The sequence below is a fragment of the Nipponia nippon genome, unplaced genomic scaffold, assembly GCF_047370975.1.
Source record: "Nipponia nippon isolate SJK-2023a ecotype South Korea unplaced genomic scaffold, ASM4737097v1 scaffold_1, whole genome shotgun sequence".
Classification (NCBI taxonomy): domain Eukaryota; kingdom Metazoa; phylum Chordata; class Aves; order Pelecaniformes; family Threskiornithidae; genus Nipponia; species Nipponia nippon.
Window position 1 is genome coordinate 39505775 of NW_028262290.1, and position 23218 is coordinate 39528992.

A 23218-nucleotide genomic window follows, 5' to 3' on the forward strand; every position below is an offset into this window, starting at 1 on the left:
CAAAAATCATGTTAACATGGCTATGAATGTCATCTCCATGGATCAAAGCATTTTTCTCAAAATATTTTCGAATAGGGAAAAAACACCCAATGAAACAAAAAAATTTGAGAAACAGAGTATATGCTTGCTAAACAAGAATTATGTTTATTTAGCTAGTGAATCACCTAGAGGAGTAAATTTTCACTTTCATGATAGCAATCTGTCAGGCTTGCAAACACCCAGAAATAGGAATTAAAGATTATTTTAAATGTAGTTATAAAGGTCATAAAAAGTCTGATTTAGACTGAGGTACATTTACTCAAAACTGAGATTCATTGAGTGGTAGCAAACAAACAGTTCCTCAGACAAATGCACTTTTTTCAGTATACATGTTACAGAAAAAAAATAAAGAAATGTGCATTAACTGGTGGTGTCCACCAAGCTGCATATTAATATTCTCTTACACCAAACAGTTTGAAACAAGGGAAATGTCATTCTAATATAATTTTATGTTACGTTTCATTTGGCTAAACTGCAGCTTAAAGTTGCTTTGCCATATTAAAAGATTACTACAATAATTTTCACATGAACATTTAGACTTGAGTTTTACTCCAGGACTAAATATGGCATGATTTGCTTTTAATCTGTTGAATAGCTAAAAACTGACAATTAAAAAAACTACAACAAAGAAAAAATTAAGTTGAAGCAATGTGAATCTCACATCATTGAACCACTTCTAATGGTTAAATGTTAGTATTTAACAAATTCAAAGAGTTAATGAATCCTTGCATTCGTTCCGTCTCCTGTGCCTTAGCTAGGATGCATAAATACAAAAGACAGCAGATACTGGTAAAAGCTTCAGGACAGAAAGTGCTTGACGAAGGTACAGTTCTCAAGTGTGTTTGGTGAGAGAGTATAAGGGCAGATGCACTGATGAGAACCATTACAAGAAGAGTCAATTTTGTGTTAAAGTGTTCAAAGATGTCACCTTAAGCAGAAAAAAGCTTTAATAACGTCTTCTTAGACATATTAGGCATTTCCAGAGTCTACATCATTAGTGTTGTAATTCTAGCAGGACATCTCCATATAGTTATTGTTTGTTTCTATTTCTCTCCTGAAAAAAATAAAAAACAAAAACAGAAAGGAAAATCACGTTAATACATACAGTTCAACATTATCTGCTTTCCTCTCATTAGAGCAGTTTCATTGCTTGCAATTTCTCTAAATCAGGCAACAAGCATTCAAGGAAATGAAGTATCTACGTGAAGTCAACTTCTTAAAAAGAAACACAGAAGTGTACATCAAACTAAAAGGCAAATATGTTCCCAAAAACAACTATTAAAAAGAAGAGGTTTTATAACATTACTTTGAAATCACTTCCAATAAAATATATTGCACAAGGTGAACTGAGTAAGGAGACCAAGGGACCTACAAACAAGGCAAGAAAGAGGTACCCTAAATCTTCTGCTTAACTTGTCAAAAAATGCTCTGTATGAGTATTTAAATATTGTACTCTCCATCCACTATACCCCTGAAAAAGTAAAGATCATATTGCCAAATATCTCATTCAAAGCCCGCTATAAAAAAATGTTTCAATGTGCTCAAGATCAAAAGGTAAAGGAACAAGTTGGCCCGGTATCTCCTCCTCCATACAAACACATTGCTCAAATGGTGAGAAAAAGAATTTTTAAAAAAAAAAAAAAAAAGAGTCATCCATAGTTTTTTTAGAAATTACTTTTAATAACAAAATGCAACACGTGTGAGGTAGGAACAGCTGGAAAAAAACCCCCACACTTGAATGCAAGCCTAAGTTGCAGTCAAGACCATATTCACTACGAAGCCCTCACAGCATTGCAAGATGTTGCATTTGGTGTAAAGAAACAAAGTGTATATAAACAATGATAAACAACTTTGTACAGTTAAAGGCTAAAATACTAATTGCACTGTATCTCTGCCAGGGACTAACAAATTCTTCCTCTGTATTACAAGTCTAACAGAGTAAGTAACATTTTCAGTGCTTTATCATCATCCTCCATTTTCTCTACTTTGTTAAAGATAAACATACACTTAGGCATTATGACTACCTCTAGGAAAAAAAAAAAATTAAAACAGATCAATAAACTGTATCTTGTTGCCTTCATTACATATCTTCTAGACTGTAAAAAGACACTGTAGTTTGACTCTAAGAAACTAAGAATTTGTCTTCCAGTAGCATTTCCTTTCTTAATAAGTACAACTGAGCACGCTATATAAATGTTTTAAAAGACTTTCATGGAAGAGAGGTGGATTCCCTCCTCCATTTAAAAGCGAACAAAAAACTCATTTCCAGTATTTTTATTATTATCGCATTACACAGCAGGTTATAAATGGAATATAAACATAGCAAGGAAAACCAAAATAAACCAGGAGGCACTTGAACAATTATTTCAAAACCACTCTATCTGATACCACACTGAAACTTCATTACGCTAGAAACTACGTAGGAAAAGTGCAAATTAGCATATGAACCCAAATAAATTCTGCCAAAAAGACACTATAATGAAAGAAGAGGACACATAACATTTATACTGGTTATTAGAGTACAGCAGATGATCCAGTCCTCTCCAACACAGACCTCCAAATTGCTTCAAGATGAACGCTAAAAAAGTAAAGCTTGCAGAGTTCTTGGTTATAATAAGCAGCTCATGGTCCCAGTGGATACTATATCTAAGATTATACATTCTCTAGAGCAGAACTTCAGCATATTTAAAGCGAGAGCGATACTTGGACTATTCTGCTAGAAATTATTTTTTCCTAGTTCGAAGAGACATGACTAGTATTTGCATAGTAAGATACTGTTTTTAAAATGCGAGATTGGTAGTATCAGTCATTAATACAAACTGATATGTTAACAGCGCATGTCTAGGCTGAAAACAGATCATCGCTGGCCTCATGCCTCACTATGCATGTAAGGCAGTCAAAAATAGCCTGCTCACGCACATCTCAGATTATTCCTCTACTATTAGCAGACTTCAAGTGAAAGAACTGCACAAAGTGCTGAAAAACACTACTGCGGTATTTAGTAACCTATGAAACTGCCATGTTAAATAACGAAATATCAATATTTTAACAATTTTAAATACTACCTACATACAAATAAAATCATCGGTTCCTGCCATTTGCAAGTACTACATATGTAACCACTGAGTCAAGTTGTCTAGAAAGCCTCTCTCTGCCTTGCGAAGTGCTGCATAGTAAACTGACCTACCTTATGCTTTGTGTAGCCCCTGAACTCAAAATGCATTTAAGTTCATGAAAATTCAAAGTAGAAAGGGAATAATATCCTGACTAACTGCTTCCGGTGGATGAAATAAAGGAGGTGTTACAAATTTCAAGTCTGTTTTGAATTCTATAGAGGAAAAAGGCTTCAAAACAACACCAGCACACCCTTCCAGTAGTCTCAAAGTTACATATTACTACATTTATATTGAAATACTTAAAAAGCAGGCATACAATCTTGACGTTTTTCAATACGAGTGAACAGTATGTTCTTCAGATATTGGTATCAGTGACATCTGGCACTCTACAGCAAAACGGACAGAGAGAAAACCGGATTTATTCAAAACGCAGGTAGTGGTATTACACTCAAAACCAAACTACACCCGCCCCCAGCTCTAAGTCAGATCACAGTAGCTACCACTGCCTTTTCGTTTCTCAAAGAGTATTCCTCCTCTGTTTTTTTGGGTGGCTTTTGTTTGATTGTTTGTTTTTGTATAAAGAGGGATTATAGACAAACTAGCAGAAGACTTTATCCTCATCAGGTTTCCACTATCAGAGCAGAGGAAGGTTCCACTGTACCGACTGGATTCCACTACATTTCCCTTCCACCCAGCGTATCTTATTTCTTACATTCAGACAAGCAAAACCTTTGCCACATCTCTTGCAATGCTCTCCGACAAAAAGCTTCTCCAGTCACTTTAAGTTCCCTGCCAAAGGCCAGCTTCACTTCAGAACTCACCAGGGTGAGGTTACCCGGCTTTAGGGGGAGTTTACGAGCAGGACGTGGAAATTAAGTACCATTCTAATTAGAACAGTGTGGGAATGTATCGGCTGGTTAAAGGTACCTGCCAGCCACAGACCACACGGTGAACCGGTTTTCACACGTGCAAATAACGTTCTACACAAACTGACAAAACCAAGTGAAGGTGAACCTAAAAATGCTTGGGCCTTGGAAACATGCATCAATCTAGTGCAAACAAAGATACGGAGTTAAATTGGTCTGAACTGCGAGACTGCCTTATTTCCAAATTTCAGCTCTCTGAATTCAGAGCATTAATCAAATGAACCCATGCTGAAAAGTAGCTGCAATGTAATTTATCCTCAGATTTAACGAAATCTCTACGCTAACACAATTTCAAAATCCAAAGCAACAAAAACGTTTCCTGAATTTGCCAAACTTTTGCTTCTTACTGCAATGTTTAAAATGTTCATGTCTGAAGCTGTCTGCTTTGCCCCTCTCCCAAGAGGCAGCATTCTTACAGCAGCTTCAGAAGGGAATGTGTAGCACATCTTAGTTGCTTCACTGCAAACTGCAATTTAATCTTCAGCTTAAAAGCCCAGGTCATCTGCAATGTAAGCTAACATGTCAGACTACATTCTGTGAAGTGAGGTGCAGGCATGCATCTCCTCTGCCAACTCCGCTGCACGGGCAGAAACACCTGCCAGAGGCAGAACAGACAGCTGTAGAGGTGGTGAGAAGCCACAGCAAAGTCCATGAAATCTCATTTACTAATAGCATCAGCCATAATCTGCAGTTTATTGCACCCCGGTGTACCATTACAGCTATGACAGCATAAGCATTGACCTTATGGCTTTAGAACCACAATGAAAAACAGATTACTGAGAAAACTGAAAAACGCTAGAAATAGTTTACTCCATTTATGACAAGGATCTCACTGGCTGTTAACATAAACTACATTACTGAAACTTTAAAATTGTGTAAAATAAAGGTCCTTTTTAACTTCTCACTCTTGAATTCTAAATTGGAGGGTAAATCTCCTGAAGACAGAGATCACCTCAAAACCAGGTACATTTTTCTGAGAAGCACTTCTGGGAATTCTGGGAAGATGGGAGGGAAGGATCAGATGGGAAGGATCTCTAGAAGCCTTACACGGACCTAGAAATTTTTCCGTGGGCACGCCATCCCCTCCTTAAACACACATTTTCTCCTACTCCTTATCCCAATGTGAAAACTACAAGGCACAAACCTCAGTCAAATGAGGTTTTACAACTCCAGAGCAGGTCCTCCTCCCGGTAAGCCTTATGAGTTAATAGTCATCTGAGACCCTGCTGCTGCAGATGATTTGAAATCCAAACAGTAAATAAAGCTTTGAAGCATATAATTAAGAAAGTCTGAAAAGCTATGAGACCTAGACTTCTAATTTATTTATTCTTCCTATTAGTTTTGATGGCATTTTACTTATTTCAATCTCTGAAACATACTTAGCTACAGTAAAAATGTGAACAAGTTACATTAAAAAGGTAAATAAATTTAAATTTGAGCAGACACATGCATTGTTAGTGGAACGTGGACAGACCATATTACTTTATTATGGTAACGATAAAGGCAGTAAGAACTTAATCCACATCTGAAATTCCACAGCACACTAAATAACACGGTACAAACATTCAGAAGGCAGAGGTGGGGAAAGAAACCTAACTACTTTAAAGATACCATATGATAACACACAACGAGGAAAGCCTCTGCAGAAACCAAACTTCAACTCCATGAGCCAGAAAAGCCCTTCTAGTCTTGTTTTCCCAGGTGGATCCTTTCAATGATGGACTGGCCAACTCTAACTACAAGAAGCAAGTGCTTCCTTTCAGTGCTGTACATGGTTACACATTAAAATATCAGATTTTAATTAGTTATAAGACAGCCATTTCAGCAAGATCATTAAAAAGTAAAAAACAAAATTATCAAGCTTCTAGATCCTCATTATTGTTTGTTAACAATGCTGACAGCATAACATTGTCTTTTGAAGACTGACAACAAGATAGCTTTTAACTACATCTACGGAAATTGCATTCAGTGATGATCACTGTGCCAGCAAAAGGAGCAGAAGGATGACTCTGACACCTTTGTTAATTTTTCTGATGCCTATGGGCAACAACAACAAGATCTTATTTAATTGCTCTGCTAAGGAATCTATAGTAGCCTTTGAAGGGAAATTACATCCACTGCAGGGCCTACAAAATACACCGGGGAAGAATTTCTCAGACAATTTTTCTTTAAGCCTCACCACGCATGCTCTTTGCACAGGTGTAAGTCAAATTCCAGCCTGCCATGAGGAAACATGAACTTATTTTACCTTGGTTTCTCATTATATTCTATATGAAAGTGCAATGAACATGCAAGCTTATGTGTACTTTTTCACAACTGACTATAATCCCTAGGTACAGCAGCAAAACAATAATTATAGTTACCTGTCAATATTAAGTACACTACCAGACCTCTGAAAAGGTGCACACAAAGAACTGGGCTCAAACAGGTCATCATCTGATTCGAATTTTAGTAATTTGAAGATTAAAGCCAATCAGTTTTGATACAAAACTTAAACAATCCTCATTCAACTGAATCTACAGAAACAGCTTTACTAGATATGCAAGATCTGTATGGTTTTAAAGCGTCATTTTTTTCCAGCAAAGGACCACCAGCAATCATCACTCAAGTTTCTGCTAAGTAGCCCATCTGTGGCACGAACCAGTGAAGCAAGGCTGAAGTACCGTGTGGAGAAGCACACAGGTTGCGACTTCCTTGCAATATGCAGGCATATTTCTTCCCTGCAAACTGCAGGAAAAGCACCAGTGTTCTAGGCAATTTGTTCTTAATAGAGCAGTGCGATCTGAGGAGATGTGGCACGAAGCAGAAGGCTGCCGCATGAATTTCAACAGCTATTCGTGTACACTCAAGGTTCTGGCTTTTGCTCTGGAAGAAGAGATTTGTAATTACTCCTTTGCTTTAAAAACCACAACTTAAAAGACAGAGAGTTTAGAAAAGGTGGAGCTGTCACTGATCCAGCTCGATTCAAGTTTGAAGTCTTGTCTTGCAGCTACCTTCATATTTAAGAACACTAAAGAATTAGATTCCAAAAATGACTGGTCTCTTGAGCATTAAGGTAAACCATTTGGTTGATATTCATAGCTTTTCCAATAGGGGTCCCTAACTTACAGGACCAATTTCGTCTTTCGTCTTACAGACCAATTTTGTCTTTCAAGTCCCAGAGTCAGAGAATTTAAATCCACTCTGTAAAAAGGACTCTGCAGGCTTGATTTTGCAGGTAGGAATTTCAAACCAAAAAGAAAAACACTACAAGATCCATACAAATGTTGCTATAAACTAAGACCACCCGTGAGTTTAATTACATGGCATCTCTTTCATTAAACATTCCAATACTGCACTTTACCTGCTGCAGCATCTTTTCCCTTGCTAGAGAAAGGCAGGCCACACCACTACAAAAAACGCTTCCACAGTCACTCTATATGATACCATATTTCAATATCCAGACCTCTCCATACTACCGCCATCTTGTCATAAATTCTAAACACTACCTCTGAACAGAAACAACTGACTACCAAACGCACAGAAAACAGGCACTTTTGAAATCCATGTGTCTGTAACAAGAGAACTTGCAGGTCACTTTTAAGTGTTTCCAAATGACTAAAGATGCAAAAGCAAATGAAGACATGGCAAATAAGCATACAATCATGGGATGAAAATTCTGGATCAGTACGTCTAAAATTATTCTAGCTCCAAATAATCATATTCTCCCAAGACCAGGGGTACATATTCATCTCACGATCAAGGGAGCAAACGCTTATCTTCTGTTTCTACTTTCTGACCATACTGGTTTTTCTTACAACAGACACGAGACCTGCAATATCACTTTTATTTATAAAGATGAAACTGTAGATAAACATCAAGTTCAAGGAAATTGCAAAATAATGGCCCTTGAAACATCATCAAAAGCATACAGGAAATGCATAAGTTTCTCAGACGATGTTACATAACCTGTTTTATTTACTGTTTTGAACCTCTTTTAGATCAAAGTACACAAACTTTGAAAAGTTGTCTGGTATGACTATCGTTTAACTATACTAAAAATGTTGGTCAACTACCTGTTTTCCTTGACTTGTACCAGGACTGTGGATGTATCTATATCTGACTTTGACATTATAACCTAGTAGTTGATGGCTGGGGGGTAAGAGGAGGAAGAAGTGTCTCCAGTTCACTCTTAATGGATGCTTTCTCACTTCCCTCCTTCCTTTAAGATATTTTTAAGAAATATCAATTCAAGCATAAAGCCAGCAATGTCCTGGAGTGGAAAGGAGTCACACTACTTAACACCGCAGCCTGATTATGGCCTAATTATCAGAGAAACAGAAGTTACATTAGTATCAGAATGAGGGGGGGAAAAATGAAATTACTCCTTTTGAGAGTCAGAAGGTTTTAGCTATATCAGCATTCCTATTACAAGACATGTAGTACAACAGGAGAAAGCTAACATTTTAAACGCTTATTTACCTGCCATTTAAAGGCTTCCTAAAAAGTAAAAATTCCGAATGCAAATTAGATAAACACAAATATATACTGAATTCCTCTTTCTCCTCCCATGGATAAAAATTAACTATTTTTCTGAACTATCTCACTAAGAAAACCATCTAAAGCATTCTACAGTTATGTGGAACCATGTTCTTTTTTTTCCATTAGGTGTTACAAAAGTAGAATTCTGCACTAAAAAGCACCAAAAGAAGTCCTAGAACAACTGGTAATTGCAGATTAACAAGTCCCCATCTGAGGGTGAGGAAGTTGTAATCTTCCAACAACTGTGTTTTTAATCAGAGCCACATTTCATTTTGATCCATATATTTACTTAAGATCAGGCACATAACTATGAATACAGATTTTTTTTCCTTTTCAATACCATTTATTTTCCTAATGTAATTACATGCTCTTAAATGGCATATTTTAAGACTTCTGTTCCATTTTTTAGATCTTATTGCTACTGCTTTCTGTTGAAAGACAATCAAACATGTTTTTAAATAATCTGCACACAAATATGGACTTTTACACCACAAAGCAGCAGTTCAAACTAAGGGCTAATGCAATTTCAGATTATTTCAATACACTACTGACAGAACTCATGGAAAACATCACTGATTCGTTTGCTCCTTTGGTGAAAGATCACAGCACTTGTACATTTAAAATAGGACATGGGAACCTGAGCCGTAAGAATAGTGTGAATGATTACTGCACAAATTTGTTTTCAACCCCAATTGTAGATACCTTACCCACACCAGGGTCACATCAAACAGTGGTAGACACTAGAGTTCTAAAATTTACACTTAAAGAGACTATTCATAGTCTTTTGCAAGTAACCTTTATCAAACAGCAAAGTTACTGAAGTTTCATGTTAATCACAGACTATTCATTGCACTTTTATAAGTATACTGCCATATTTTAATAAAACATACTGCTAGGTCATATTGGAAATTAATTATTGATCCCCCTGAGTTGTTAAGATTAAACTTTTACAACCAATTATTTTAAAATAAGTTAGCTGGAATGATGAACAGTTATAAAGTAAATTAAATCCATAAATCATACACTGTTTACTATGTTTAGATCACTGGCTGTATTAAAGTTTGTTACCACCTATGCACCAAAAAAACATTAACTGAACTTTAAGGAACATGTAAATGATTACTGCTGCTTGAAGCATTTAATATTTTATTAACAGCAATAAGCACATTTTTCATGACAGAAACACTGGAAACAAAGTGATTGCCACAGCTGCCACAGAAAATGGGCACGAACTTAACTTACACAGTTCTACTGGCAGTAGAAAGTGCACTAATTTAAATACAGCTCCATAAAAGCCTAGCTGGCACCAGGTAATAAAGGATTACTCAATTAACCATAAACCAGAGCTTACAATACTCATCGTTGCATTTCCGAACTATTCTTGAATCATAAGAGTTAACAACTGTGTGTTTACAATTTAAAGACAGGTTGTTTGTACACTGTGTGATAAAAGAAGAAAACTAGAGGTTTAAAATCAACACTCAATCACAAGAGAATGATAAAGATGAACTCTCAGTAGCTGTCATTAGTTTAATTTGGACTTCCTGTATTTTAAGTACATAGTCATTTGCTTAAAGCATATCTCAAATCCATCTACAAAGAGAAAACCTCACAACTAGATATGCAGTTCTAAAGTAATTTTTTATAATTTGCCACAAAACCAATTTGTATGATACTGTAGAAGAATCAATGCCTACTATGCAAGTATCTTGACAAGTATGTTTTCTCCCAGTAGTACTGGGAAAGGCAACTGTTAACAGAGAAATGCAGAGTTCAGTACTGGAATTATACAGATACTGTATGTTTCCCTGAAGATACGAAAGGAAACAGTAATGTTACTTTATTACACAAATATGCATAATCACAGTCATCTAGTTAGAGACCTACTAAATGCTGAATTTAGTACTTTGAGTTTTAAGTTTAGCATACATAGAAATGCTACCAATAATCTATGTTTCCCCTCTCCATTACATTTTGCGGCTTTCATCTACTACAGAGGGAACAAAACCACAAATAAAACACATTATCTTCCTGAGTTTCTAGGGTATGTCTGAATTATGACTCCTTTGGTAAGTTTTTTCACAAAAGTAGATACTTTTGAAGCAAACCAGTTATTTGTGAGGTGTCTTAAAACACCAAAACTTCAGAAAATATTGAAACATGAAGGCTCCAGAGAAACATGATAACCTTAGTCCTCCTGAAACATTACCAAAATCACAGTGAAGTTTTACTAAAGCCTGAAAAAGTCAGTTCTCCCCTTACATTGAATATTAGTTAAGAATGCAGCCCATCCTTCCATCATCAAGATGGCATGGAAGTAACAATACTGACTTAGAGCATTCAGTTTTCTTTTTAGGAAAAAGGAAAAAAAAAAATCAAAAGGCATTACACGCCCAACTGGGATATTCATCTTGCCTCCCAACAATAAAAGACTTCCAACATGACAATTTATTGCAGAGTTGTGCAATAAAACTACAAAATTGATTTCGGGAGTGCACGGCACTGGTCTATAGGAGATGCAACATGTATTGAAGGATTAGGAACGTACAAGAGGGATGGAACCACTGCAGTACTAGAAACCTAAGAGAAGTAAGGAGGTTGTGAAGCAGGTGAAATTCTTACACAGCCAGAATTGTGGCAGCTTCAAGAAGTGAACCAATTCAGGACTTCACATCCCACAAGGCTCCTAATTAGCATAAACTCTAGACTTTCGGGGTTTTTTTATTCAGTAGGTGGTGCGATAGGATGAATGGAGACCACTATCACCAAACTGCACTGATGCAAACTCCCATTTCTGAATACCTGCACATCATCTCACTGGCACAATAGCTCCTGAAATGTTTCTAACCATGAGACAAATCATATATTTACAGTTACAAGCAAGCCGGGAAAGAAAATAAATATAGCAAAAGTAAATATTGTGGCCAATGGGGAACACAAGTGTTATTAGCACAGAGAGTACACACAAGACAAAGTAGACAAGTACTATGAAACAGCTTAAATAAAATGCCTTTTTCCCTTGTCTGTTTTTCTGAAATACCTCCAGAACTAAAGGTTTCTTTACAGATTTATCATAGGTATACTTTTCTTCGCAGAAGTGAACTACACATTACTTTTTTTAGGAAATGCATTATCAGAAATGTCCAAAAAGTTATTCCAACACTGTACAAATCATCACTGTATCACTTCTGTGTTTCACAATCGTTCAAATGACAAACTGAATCAAGGGGAAAACCTGCCTTTCACAGCAATCATGCTGTTAACATTTTGTTAAAGCAGAATTGAATTGAAATGTTATGTTAAATAAAGTAAGCTTCTCCTGTAATTTCAGGTCCTTTTTTTGACATCCAGAAACCGTAAAAATCTAAACTAGAAGATTTCAGTTACAGAAAATACGCTCAGTTCAGTTTGTTTACTCTGAAGAGTAAAACATGTTAGAAGTCCGCTTATGCAAGCCTATGTTAGTATTGTGGTTAAACACATGCCTGTGTTAGCAAAACAAGTTACAAGAACTTAAATCTTTTCATTAAGAGCCAGTTATCAAGTACAGACACCTTGCGTAAAAAGCACCACTTTCTGATTCAACACTCACACACAGAAATTCCAGTTGTTTGAAAAATAAGGTTTCCAAAAACAGAAAAAACAGGAGAGCTACTATAATGACATTGATTTCTTACCCTACGCATGGCTTCCTCCTCCTCTTGACGCTTCTCATAATGTGCAAAGTCATCAAAGATTGAGGTGGTATGCTTGAAAGTAGCAATTATTTTAAGCACTTGCTTGGCTTTTTCTAGGGGTACCTCTTGAGTGTCCCTCGAATTGGTAACCGGTTTGTTGTCATTGTTTTCCAAGCGAATATGCCGCAGTTGGTTATTGGGAACGTCTTTGACAAAGATCCATTTGACATCAAACTTGCCCTTCCACTTATCCTGAGACCAGACACCAGCATATGCATTGTAGTCCACAACAGACTTCATCTCAGCCACTCCACAAAAGTGTCCACTGCCATTCACACTGAAGAGTAAATAGAGTGGGCCTTTTCCATTCAGGGAACGGTAAGCAGCATCCAAGCGCTTATTACCATGTTCAGTACTACACCAGATAGAGTACTTAATGGAGCGATGAATATCGTCCTCTGAATAACTTTTGATTATAAACACACGTCCATTCTTCAGATTCCAATCGAAGTCTTTGGGATTGTAGTTGTTTATGGCCTTTAGTTTCTCCAGCACTGGGTGCACTTCCACACCAGAAGGTGAGGAGCTGACAGATACAACACCTAAACCAAAGTTCTCACTACCAGCTCCGTTGTTCTGGCTGAAGCCCACACCCCTATTACGAGGAGCTACCCAGCGGTTTTGCAGCTGTTGCTGCTGCAACTGGTGAGGCTGGGCCTGCTGCTGAGGTCCTTGTTGCTGTTGTGGTTGCTGTGGTTGAGGCTGCTGTTGAGGCAGTTGGCTTTGCACCAGTGGTGGTGGTTGAATTAATGGCTGAGGCTGCTGGATTATAGTCTGAGGAGGCAGTACTGGTTGGGCTGGGGGTGCTTTTACCACTGACCCTTTGTCATCCCAAGTTCCAATATTCATGTTGTGTTTTATAGGTGGTGGTGGCACAGCAGGGCCCCCAATGCCCACATTACCTTTAGGCTTGAGTTTCGGCTGAGGTTTAGCAGGCTTCCTTGCAATGGCAGCCCATGAGGTTGGTTTAGGTGCTGAACTGCTAACTGGGGGCACGCTGTTTGCGGCAATGCTTGTCATACCTGTACTGCTCAGAGCTGAACCTACAGTTTTTGTTACAGCAGCCGTCATATCTCCACCAATTTTCAGTCCAGTCATGCCTTGCTCAATGCTGCTAATCCCAGGCACCTTGCTCAGAGTATCACTGCCAAATCCAGCCTGTCCATCTGCTATGGCTCTCCCAAGAGAACTAGGTGGATAGCCATAGCTGCTGCTGTAAGCAGAGCTTTGCGTTGATTGTCCCTGAGATCCACTTGTCCCCCATGTAGAGAAGTCTGCATTCCCAGGAAAAAAATTAAATCCATGCTGCCCAAGAAATGGAGGGGTATTTCCTAATGCCCCAGGTTGACTAAATACACCATCAGGTATGTAATGGTGTTCACCATTACTCATCTGTCCATAAGTTGTCAAGTATGGCATTGGAGGGTCACCTGCAGTTGACCATGCTGCTTCGCCTAAAGAGTATGGAAATCCAATGGATGGAGCATAATAACTAGGCATATATGGGTCTGACATTGGTGGATAGCTGTTACTCTGCAAGAAAATAAAACAAAAATCAGCAATATAGACAATTATGCTCAGGGAAAAAAAACCTGTAATACAGTCCAAAACATTTTTAAGGATTATATTAATGAATTTGTAACTTCCACCATTCCTCCAGAGGCAAAAGATAAACAAGGTATATGCTAGATATGGCCATTTTTTCCTTAAGAGACCTTTTCAAAGCACTAAAAAGCCCCATTTTTTTAATATATTATCTTTATTTTCAGTTACTGAGCTAGGCTTAGAATGCCTCCATGTCAACAGTATCAAGAAAATAACAAGCTACTTTAAAAAACAAGTCATAACAACTGTAGTTTCATAAATACAGAAAAATAGCCGCAACTATGATTTAAAGCTTTGGTATTCTTAGTTTTCTGTCAAATTTCTCACTTCTAATTGGAAACACCTGCCAGAATATTACAGTGAAAAGGATGCAAGGATGCCTGTTTGTTTCAGGGGGAACAACAATCAAACCGTAAGATTTCCACACTACTGAGAATGGGCATTAAGTGCAATCTGTGGTCTAGCAGAACAAAGTTTGCTAGCTAAATTCAAATTCCACTCCCAAGACTCCACAGCATTTACTTCTTGAGAAGATAAAGCTCCAAGACATTTGAAGGACTATCCCCATACAACTTCTGATGATGTTTTGGGGAAAAAACTGCACATTATCATCCCCTAGCTGACACTCCCTTAACATTGTATTATCTGAAAAAAATGGGAACGCAAGCAAAATTCTCAAATTCTTTTAATAATTTGCACCTTCTTCCTCTCTCAAGACCGCTACAACTTACAAACTTCATTTAATGAATATTAACTTTTGCTAGACAGACAATTCACAGCTCTGAAAAATAAGTCATTAGCTTCCTGGCAAAAGACTTATACCAAGCTGTAGTAATATTAAGCTTCAATCGATCGTGCCATCAACTGTGAGCTACTTCTATCAACTTCAGAGGAAAACACATCCAAACAGTTAATATTTTCTCAGAGCCAATGAAACTGTTGTTTTGAACTGCATCCAATATATGATGACTTCATTGTAAATTTAAGGTGTGGGGTTTTGTTTTGGGGGGTTGGGTTTTGGTTTTGGGGTTTGTTTTTTTCCTCAAGCTTCTTGTGTCCAATTTTTCTGAAGTCAGAGCTCAAGAGCAGGAGACATCAGAGCATGCTTTTTAACTGAATCTTTTCTAGAATTATTAAGACGACTTTACTTGTTTAAGATACCATATGATAAGACAAGATACAATATTCAGGCAAGTAAGTAATGCTAAGAAGTATCATCCAAAAATTAATTAAGTCTGGAAGTCAGTTGAACTCCAAAATTGACTTCAAGATAGTAAATAATATTCACTTACCTGATTTGTCTGACTACTTAGATATGGCTCAAAATCATCATCATTTACTGCATCCTTTTGATGAATCGAACCGTTTTGTACTGAAACTAAAAGTAAATCTGTATTAGGTATACTCTCTGGAAAATCTATGATGCACTTTTAATCTAGATAACATTTCTTAATCGCCTGTACATTGAAATACTTCTACTTGTGCTTTGTTGAGACTGAACATACTATTGTTAAGCACCACTTTGTTAAATTTAAAGAAAATAGCTCATTCTGTTGATGATCCCGATCAGATCCCAGGAGAGGTCTGGAAAGATGGCAACCAGAGCAGACTATTCCTGACTTACTCTTTCCTGAGCTCCACACACAGAGGAAAAACTATAGGCACATCTTATTTGCACAGGCAGTAAATCCAGCGTTTCCAGAAGTACCAGACCAAGTGCAAATCTGCAGACCAACCAGATCAGACATATTCAACAGGTTCAGGGAAAGTTGCAACATACAGCTTTCTCCTGCCAGGAGGAAAGTCAGTTACCACCAAGACAACCATGAAGGGCACCACTATTCAGCTATTTAATTCTCTATTTCCTACATAAATATTATACTGTACTGCATTAGTGGCATCTCTAAAGCTCAGAGAGTACAAAGACAGACAGAAACAAGAGCTAAAGGCCCCAAGGGCGATTACAATCCTTTCCCAACATATATGCCACTATATGCTGGAATCTCTTCCTACGTGCTCTTCTTGGTCTCCTATTACCTTTAATTTCATCTAAGGCATTACACCTACCTGGGATTTTCCAGCTGCCCAGCTACTTGAAGCGTCTCTCCACCCTCCCCCAGGCTACTATTCAAACAAAGTGAAATTGCACAAATTTCAAAGTTCCACTGTTTCCCATGGTGCAAAGCAGAACATGGACTTAACCCAGCAATTTGCAATTATACAACTTCAAGATGAAGACCTCTTCTCAAAAAGAAATTACCGCTTTGGCAAATGCAATTTTTTGTTATTTATCAAATAGGTTCAATAAAGGAAAAAAAAAAAAGTTTTAGAGTGATCAGTAAGGTGCACTGAGAAACCATAACAGCAGAAGTTATAACCAACCAGCAAATTTTCTGACAGCTGGAGAAACTGAGTTAGGAGCTGACTCTGTAGTTTCCCTCTTTTAGCAAAGGCTTCTGAAAAGTATATACAATCATGTAACTAAACCTTCAACTTTGTTGGAGCTAGTGTTTAAGAGTGGGTTTTTTTTCTGTATCATTGGGTGTTTTGTTTTGTTTTTTTTCTTTTGCCACCCAAAGTTCACATTGCAAACCAAGTGATGCCTGGACCAAGTCACTTCAATTTTTTTCACATTTGACTTTAACATCTCTAAAACAAACTGCCTTCAGGGAATGAAACTAGCTGGAAAAAAATGACAAAGGAATAGATATAATCACAAGGAATAACCAAAATTCAGGAAAAATTTATTAACTTCAGACAGCAGTAAAAAGAGCTAATAATTCATAATTTAGCACAGAACAACAGATTTTTTTTTCAAAGCAAATATCTGGGAAGGAAGAAAGCAACTCATGTTTTGAATATCTTCTTGGAGTTTTAACAGTCAGAACACTTGACACTTCAGTTATTACAAACTGGCACAATGCGTTTGTTTACTATCTACAGCCAAATATCACCAGCAATGGTGAGCACAATGGGTTTTAGAACTTGATAGAACAATATTCCTAATTAAATACCAAATTTAAATTAACATTAGGTGTTGGGGGAGGATTTCCATAAAGAGTTTCAGTTAAGGTCATTAATCATCCTGAATTTGCACACAATGGTAACATATTAATGAGCTGAAACACTATATTCCTCTTTATATTTGGCCCAGTCACACAGGGGATGAGCCTCAAAATCTTTTGTCCATGCCACATCCATTGCTTAGACTTAACCAAATAGTATGGAAAGCACAATTCTCAAATACAGTTCTGGTATAATGAAAAACATAGACGGCGGCATACAAGTTTCTTAAAAGTACGCAACCACAAATAAAGGAATAAACAGCTGCATGTCAAGACTAGAATCATATCAAAATTAATCTCCTCATACTGACAGCTAATCTTCATAAAACATGCATCTGCTGTGTTTATTGTTTCACAGGTATCTAAAGGTCACTTAAAACAGAATTATTTTTAGTTTGCCATTACAACTAACATAGAATACTCTTGTAAATGTATTTTCATTCTTATTCTGTCTGTATTGAGATCTTAAGTCAATGACACAAAATAGTTCTACACCAACATCTTTCATATTAAACATATACATTTCCCAGTGAAACAGCATCACTAGAAGTGTGTTTCTTTGGCTTTTCATTCTAACTTTACAGACTGTGTTAATAGCAAAGAATGTAGCCCCCACACACATTTAACAGGAGCAAACAGATTAAGATGCATGCCTCATTCCCAAAATCTCACATTAAGTGTTCCAACTAAACAGGGCAGTGATGAAGAATACTAATTGAAACTAATCTACAGTTACTAAAAATATCTGTATTAATCCAACCCTGAATATACCATATACTTCCGCAAACACTGTGAAAACATACAATGTAATTAGATATTGGGAAGAAACAACTCACCAAATAAAGGAACTTAAAGCTTACATTCTTTTAACTGCTACTATCCTTTGAATAACCACTTGTAAAATGCACAAAGGACGGCCAAAGGCATAAGAATAATTTTTTCATTAGAAGAAGCCGTTACACCATGATTAATGTGAAGAATAAATACTAAAAGAAACATGTAACACTTAATTCTTGTTTTAAACCTAATGCTTACATTTAAACTTTCTACGAAAGCAAAAATTATACACATATATATGTAAACACAAGTCAGCATTTCCTATCACAGGTGCAATACGCTGGCACAACAAACAAAACGGAAAAAAAGGAGTTTCAGGAATGCCAGTTTCTCCCCACCCCTCCGTAAGACATCATTTGATTGATGTCAGTTCTGATGTTTTATTTCAACTGTACAATAGTTGACAACTAGAGTAAGAAAACTTTCAAGACAGGATAATTTACTCATTGAAGTCTCTGAAATACCGATGTTAATATCCAACACAACAGATGGATAGTACTGTTCTACACACTAAAACTTCAATCCCAGAAATTCTGGTCAAGGGAACGGGTACAGTATGCCAATTTATAATCAACTAGAATAAACCATCAAAAACATTTTACTAGACAATACAAATCAGCTACCTCCTAATAACATTTGCAGGTCTAATATTTTTTTGCTTCAATACAAAAAATACTCTATTTCCATGCATACACCCCTTATACTGCTCACTCCCATTCTCTCATATGCTCTACCAGACATGTGGACAGTAGCCTTTTTACCATCCTCTTTAATGTTATTACTCTTACGCACAGAACCAACTTCAGATTAGTCTGTTAACTCAGTATCACATCTTCCCTCAAAGCTCCTTTAAGCTGGGACCTATCATGACACCTGAAAAAGATTACTGTCTGCTAACATGTGGTCAGTAAGGATTGCTGATACTGACTTAATTTATCCACTTGAAAAAGTGTCTAACCCAAAGCCAACTACTTGTGCTACAGTGCTACCATCTTCAATCTCCCAGCCCTTTAATCTAATGCTAAATCATAACTTAGTTTCATTAAATAGACATTATACCAAATAATTTAACAGAATGTAGGAGATTATTGTTTTGTTTCACTATAGTTTTCATTAGGTCGTATTCTCACCAAGAGAATATGTAGTAAGTATCCGTTATTTAAAAGGATGCATTCCATGAAAATCCAAGTTCAGAAATGCAAAAATCTCTTCCTTAGATAGCACACTAAGAGACATGTTTTGATTCAAACATTCTGCAGCATTTACAAATGATAGCACACAAAAATATGCTAACATAAATAAGTTAAAGTAAAGCTGACTCGTACATTTTCGCTATTAAACAAGCTGCAACATAACACCCAAACAGAAATGCTTAATACTTCCACTCCAATTCATATATATGGAGTATTGTTCAAAAAACACTTGTATGACTCTCTAATAGCTGCATCTCAATTACCTCACTAAAACTGAGATATGGTAATTCAAAGAACGTGAAGCCACAAACCACTTGCTGAAATTAATATGACTTTTATTCTCATTTAAGGGCAACATGGAAGGTATAAACACAAACTATTTCAAAGGCACAAAGAAATAGTTATAAGCTCCAGTTTGGGGAAAAATAAGTTAGAAGTATTAGAATATGAGAGAGCAAGTATTCAAGAATGACCAAACTGAGAAGGTCTGAGGAGGTAAACACAAGTTCATTCTTCTCTGAATGCAGAGAAACGAAAACATGGCAAATTCAGCAATATTCAGGAACCATGTGCCACCTTGTAAGTGATGTATGTAATAAACAGCAGATAATCTGCAGATAGACAGAATAATAGAATAAGTACACTGTGGATAACATTAAATGATAGTTCACAGAGAACAATTAGATTAGTTCAGATAACGAACAGCGGGGGGCAAAGAGTACATGAGGTCCAAAAAAAAAAAAAAAAGTTTATCATCTGCATGAAGAAATAATAAGCATATTAACACACAAAGGTAGCTGTGTGCATGCTATTCTATAGCTCAGCTTGCTGAACACCTAAGAATTAAATGGGCACAAGTGTACTGATTAGGCAAAAAGAATTCCCAAATAGAATATTAGTCTTTATATCAAAGATAACAAATTCCAGACCAGAAATAAATTGCAAGATATAATCTGAGATGCTGTTTATGACAGACTTGCCAAGAATTTTAGAGAGAAGAATATTAAGTAGTTAGTTCCTTGTTTCTGTGGGAGAGAAGAAATCCCATTGAGTACGGTATTTAAAACTAAGATGTTGACAGAAACATGAAAAAAGTAGAAAAGCAGAAGGCCTACAACACTGAAAGAATATTCCATACTGACACTAAAATGAAGAGAAAAGCCCACAAAATTTCTGAGAATAAGGAAGGTGATGTGTTCTGCTCACAGATATGAGTAACTAAACAGTCACGTGGCTGTTGTCTCGCAAGCTAAGAAAGCTGTTCAAAAGATTCTTCCTGATGATTCTAGGACACTGATTCTATTCACTGCACAGAAAGGCCCAAGGTGTACTGTTAAAGAGATTATACAAGCATATCACAAAGTCAGCTAAAAAGAAATAGCTATGTTATCGTCCGACTTCTGACATTAATCTTCATTTGCAAAATATAACATTTTAAATTGATGTACCGCTGTGCCACAGTAAAAATGCTGGGAAATAACATTTTGGCACACAATTTCCTGTCATCTTGCTCTGAAATAAAAGACATCCTATAGCTACATTCTCTTCCCACGATTGTCTGAAGACAAATTAACCTCCATAAACAGCAATATTAGATATTTATACAGAAATACAAGGAATCAACTTACCTTTATTTCCCTGTCCTTTAGGTCTCTGTATATAGGAAAGTGAAAAAAAAAAAAAAGAAAGCAAGTTCAGTTAGAATCCTTTAATGTTTACTACAGGGTAATTCCATTTATTTGCCAATTCTGCTCTTTTCAACTTAGATATCAGTTTAAAATATTATTAAAAACATGCTATTATAAAAATACCATATTATATAAAATAATACAAAATATTACCAAAAAAAACAACAAAATAATTTTAAAATGTATATTATTTCAATGTTTTTTGGTGAAATTATCTAGTCTTTTACAGCATGTGACACTTACATGGTGTTGAAAACCTAAACAACAAATTAATTTTAATTGCCCCCTCCCTGAGAAATATAAGCAATACACAAAGCATAGAGTAAAAGAACAAAGAAAGTTAGTAGCTTAAGATTACTGCCAGTACTAGAACTTCATTAGAACTTCATTATCATACGTCATCTCTTAAGTTGACCGATGGCTACTTATCAGAGAATAACCTACAACACCTTGCTTCTTAGATATACAAAGGAATATACAATGATATTGTAAGCTGAACTACGAGTTGTACATTCCTCATCTAGGCAATTATATTGAGAAAATGATACAGTCTGCACGAAGCTTTCACACAAGGAAATAATACCTTAAGGAGGATTTTTTTTTTTTTTAGGATTAGTCATTACAAAACACTGTTAATCTGTCATGCACTGAGAATCACTGTAAGAGTACAAGTTACAGTATCCTTAATTCCTCTATAGCAAAATAAAATAGCTTAGAAAAACAAATGCTAGCCCATGAAAATCTAATTCATCTTCTCACATCTGTACAACTAAGCATGAGTGGGTCTCCAGGCTCCATTACTCTCTTCACAATTTTTAGTCCTGAAAAACTCAGTATTCAGAGGTTTGAAAGTTTAGGAAGCAACTACCTCCATCTTGCTTTTATGTGCATCTGTCTCAGAGTTATCATAAGACCGTTTAGCACTGCTCCATCTAAAGCTGCACTGGTTAGTCACCTCCCTCTCCCAAAACCAGAGAAAAATCTCTGTAACCTTAAAAACCCCAACCACCTCATCTTTTGGGATGAATCTAATCCAGACACAAAGGCATGCAGAGACCAACAAGAGACATGAAACTAAAAAAAGTTGGGAAGAAGAAGCCTTCGTGGAAGACAGAGCAATGAAAAGCTAAGAGATCACTGAGCTAGAAATAAGTGCATAAAAGGAAACTGGAGAGCATGCACAGAGACAAAAGAAACAAAACATTAAAGGCACAGAGAGAAAATAAAAGCGGGCAGGAGACTGCAGGGCCAAAACTTTTGGAGAGTGGCAGAGGCCCACGGAGGAAGCAGAGACCAAGACAGAATAGCTTCCAGGCAGAAAGAAAGGCCAGCAGAGGCCTAGCAAAGACAAAAAATAACAAACTCTAAGCTCCCTGAATAACCAACTAAAAAAAGCGTAGCACAGCGCACGGCGAGAAAGAGAGGAGAAGAGCTGGAAGAAGCGGAGGCCGCGGGGAAGGAGCAGAAAGCGGAGGCCCGCAGGGAGAAGAGGTGGGTGAGGAGAGAGAAAGGCACGAAGAGAAAGGATGCGGTAAGGTGGAGCCCGAGAGAACTGGGGGTGAGCAGGGGAGAGGAGCCGGGGCTGGGCGCCGCGGGGAGCCCGGCACCGAGGCGCTCCCGGAGCGGGGAGACGACACGGGAGCCCGGCGGGGCCCGGCCGGGGAGGGCTGGCCCGGGGGACGAGAGCACACAAAGGGGGCAGGCCGGGCGGGGGCGCCGAGCCGGCTGGGCGGCGGGCCGGGAGGCGCGGGGCTGAGCGCCGGCGGGCCCTGCGGGCGGGGAGGCGGAGCGGCTCTGGCGCGGATCAGCGGTTATAAATAGGGGCTGCCGGCGCTGGGAAAGGGGCCCGCCATCCCGGGCGCCGCCGGCTCTGACTGATCGCCGCTCCCCATGGCGGCGGGGAGGGAAAGAGGGAGGGAGAGAAGGAAGGAGGAGGCCGCGAACCGCGCCGCCCCGGCGACGAGCGAAGGTGCAGGTGGCCGCCCGGCCGCCGCCCCCCCCCGCCGAGGCTAACGACGGGCCAGGGAAGAGGAAAGGGCAGGGAGCGGGCGGCCGCCCCCCCCGCCCCGCGGCCGGTACCTGGTCGACGCTGGTGGCTGACATTCTTCACGGGGAGCCGCGATCCCCTCGCTCCACTCCGCTTGGGCCTCGAGTGATTCCGCACGCCGGGGCCGCTCGCCCGCCCGCCCGCCGCGCCGCTCGCCGCCTCCGCCTCCTCCCCGCCGCCTGATTGTCGTCGCCGCCGCCGCCGCCTGAGCTCGCCGCCGCCGCCGATCGGGTTCCCGCTGGAAGGAGCCGGCCGGCCGGACGCAGCGCAGCTTCCCCCGCTGCTCTGGGCTCCGCTTCCCCACAATGGCGGACGGGCTCCGGCTCCCACTTCCGCTCCGCGGCGCCCTGACCTTCCGCTCCCCCTCCGCCGGCGTCGCCACTGACCTTTCCCTTCCCGTCCCCGCCTCCATGTCACGTGGGGAGGGAAACAGCCCCGCGCGCG

General features: G+C 38.5%; 1 protein-coding gene across 2 annotated transcripts; it reads right to left on the bottom strand.

Annotated features, from left to right (window-relative positions):
- Positions 1 to 119: 119 nt before the first annotated feature.
- Positions 120 to 23218, bottom strand: YTHDF3 (YTH N6-methyladenosine RNA binding protein F3). 2 transcript variants are annotated; one of them, XM_087752451.1, is made up of 5 exons: positions 22807 to 22978; positions 20668 to 20692; positions 15237 to 15322; positions 12280 to 13872; positions 120 to 1093 (listed from the first exon to the last, which is right to left on the bottom strand). In XM_087752451.1, the coding sequence occupies exons 1-5, from the start codon at positions 22828 to 22830 to the stop codon at positions 1070 to 1072; spliced, it is 1752 nt and encodes a 583-aa protein (XP_087608577.1). In that variant the 5' UTR covers positions 22831 to 22978; the 3' UTR covers positions 120 to 1069. The 2 variants fall into 2 exon arrangements, with proteins under 2 accessions (XP_087608577.1, XP_087608569.1); XM_087752443.1 differs by lacking the exon at positions 15237 to 15322 and having other exon boundaries at positions 22807 to 23218.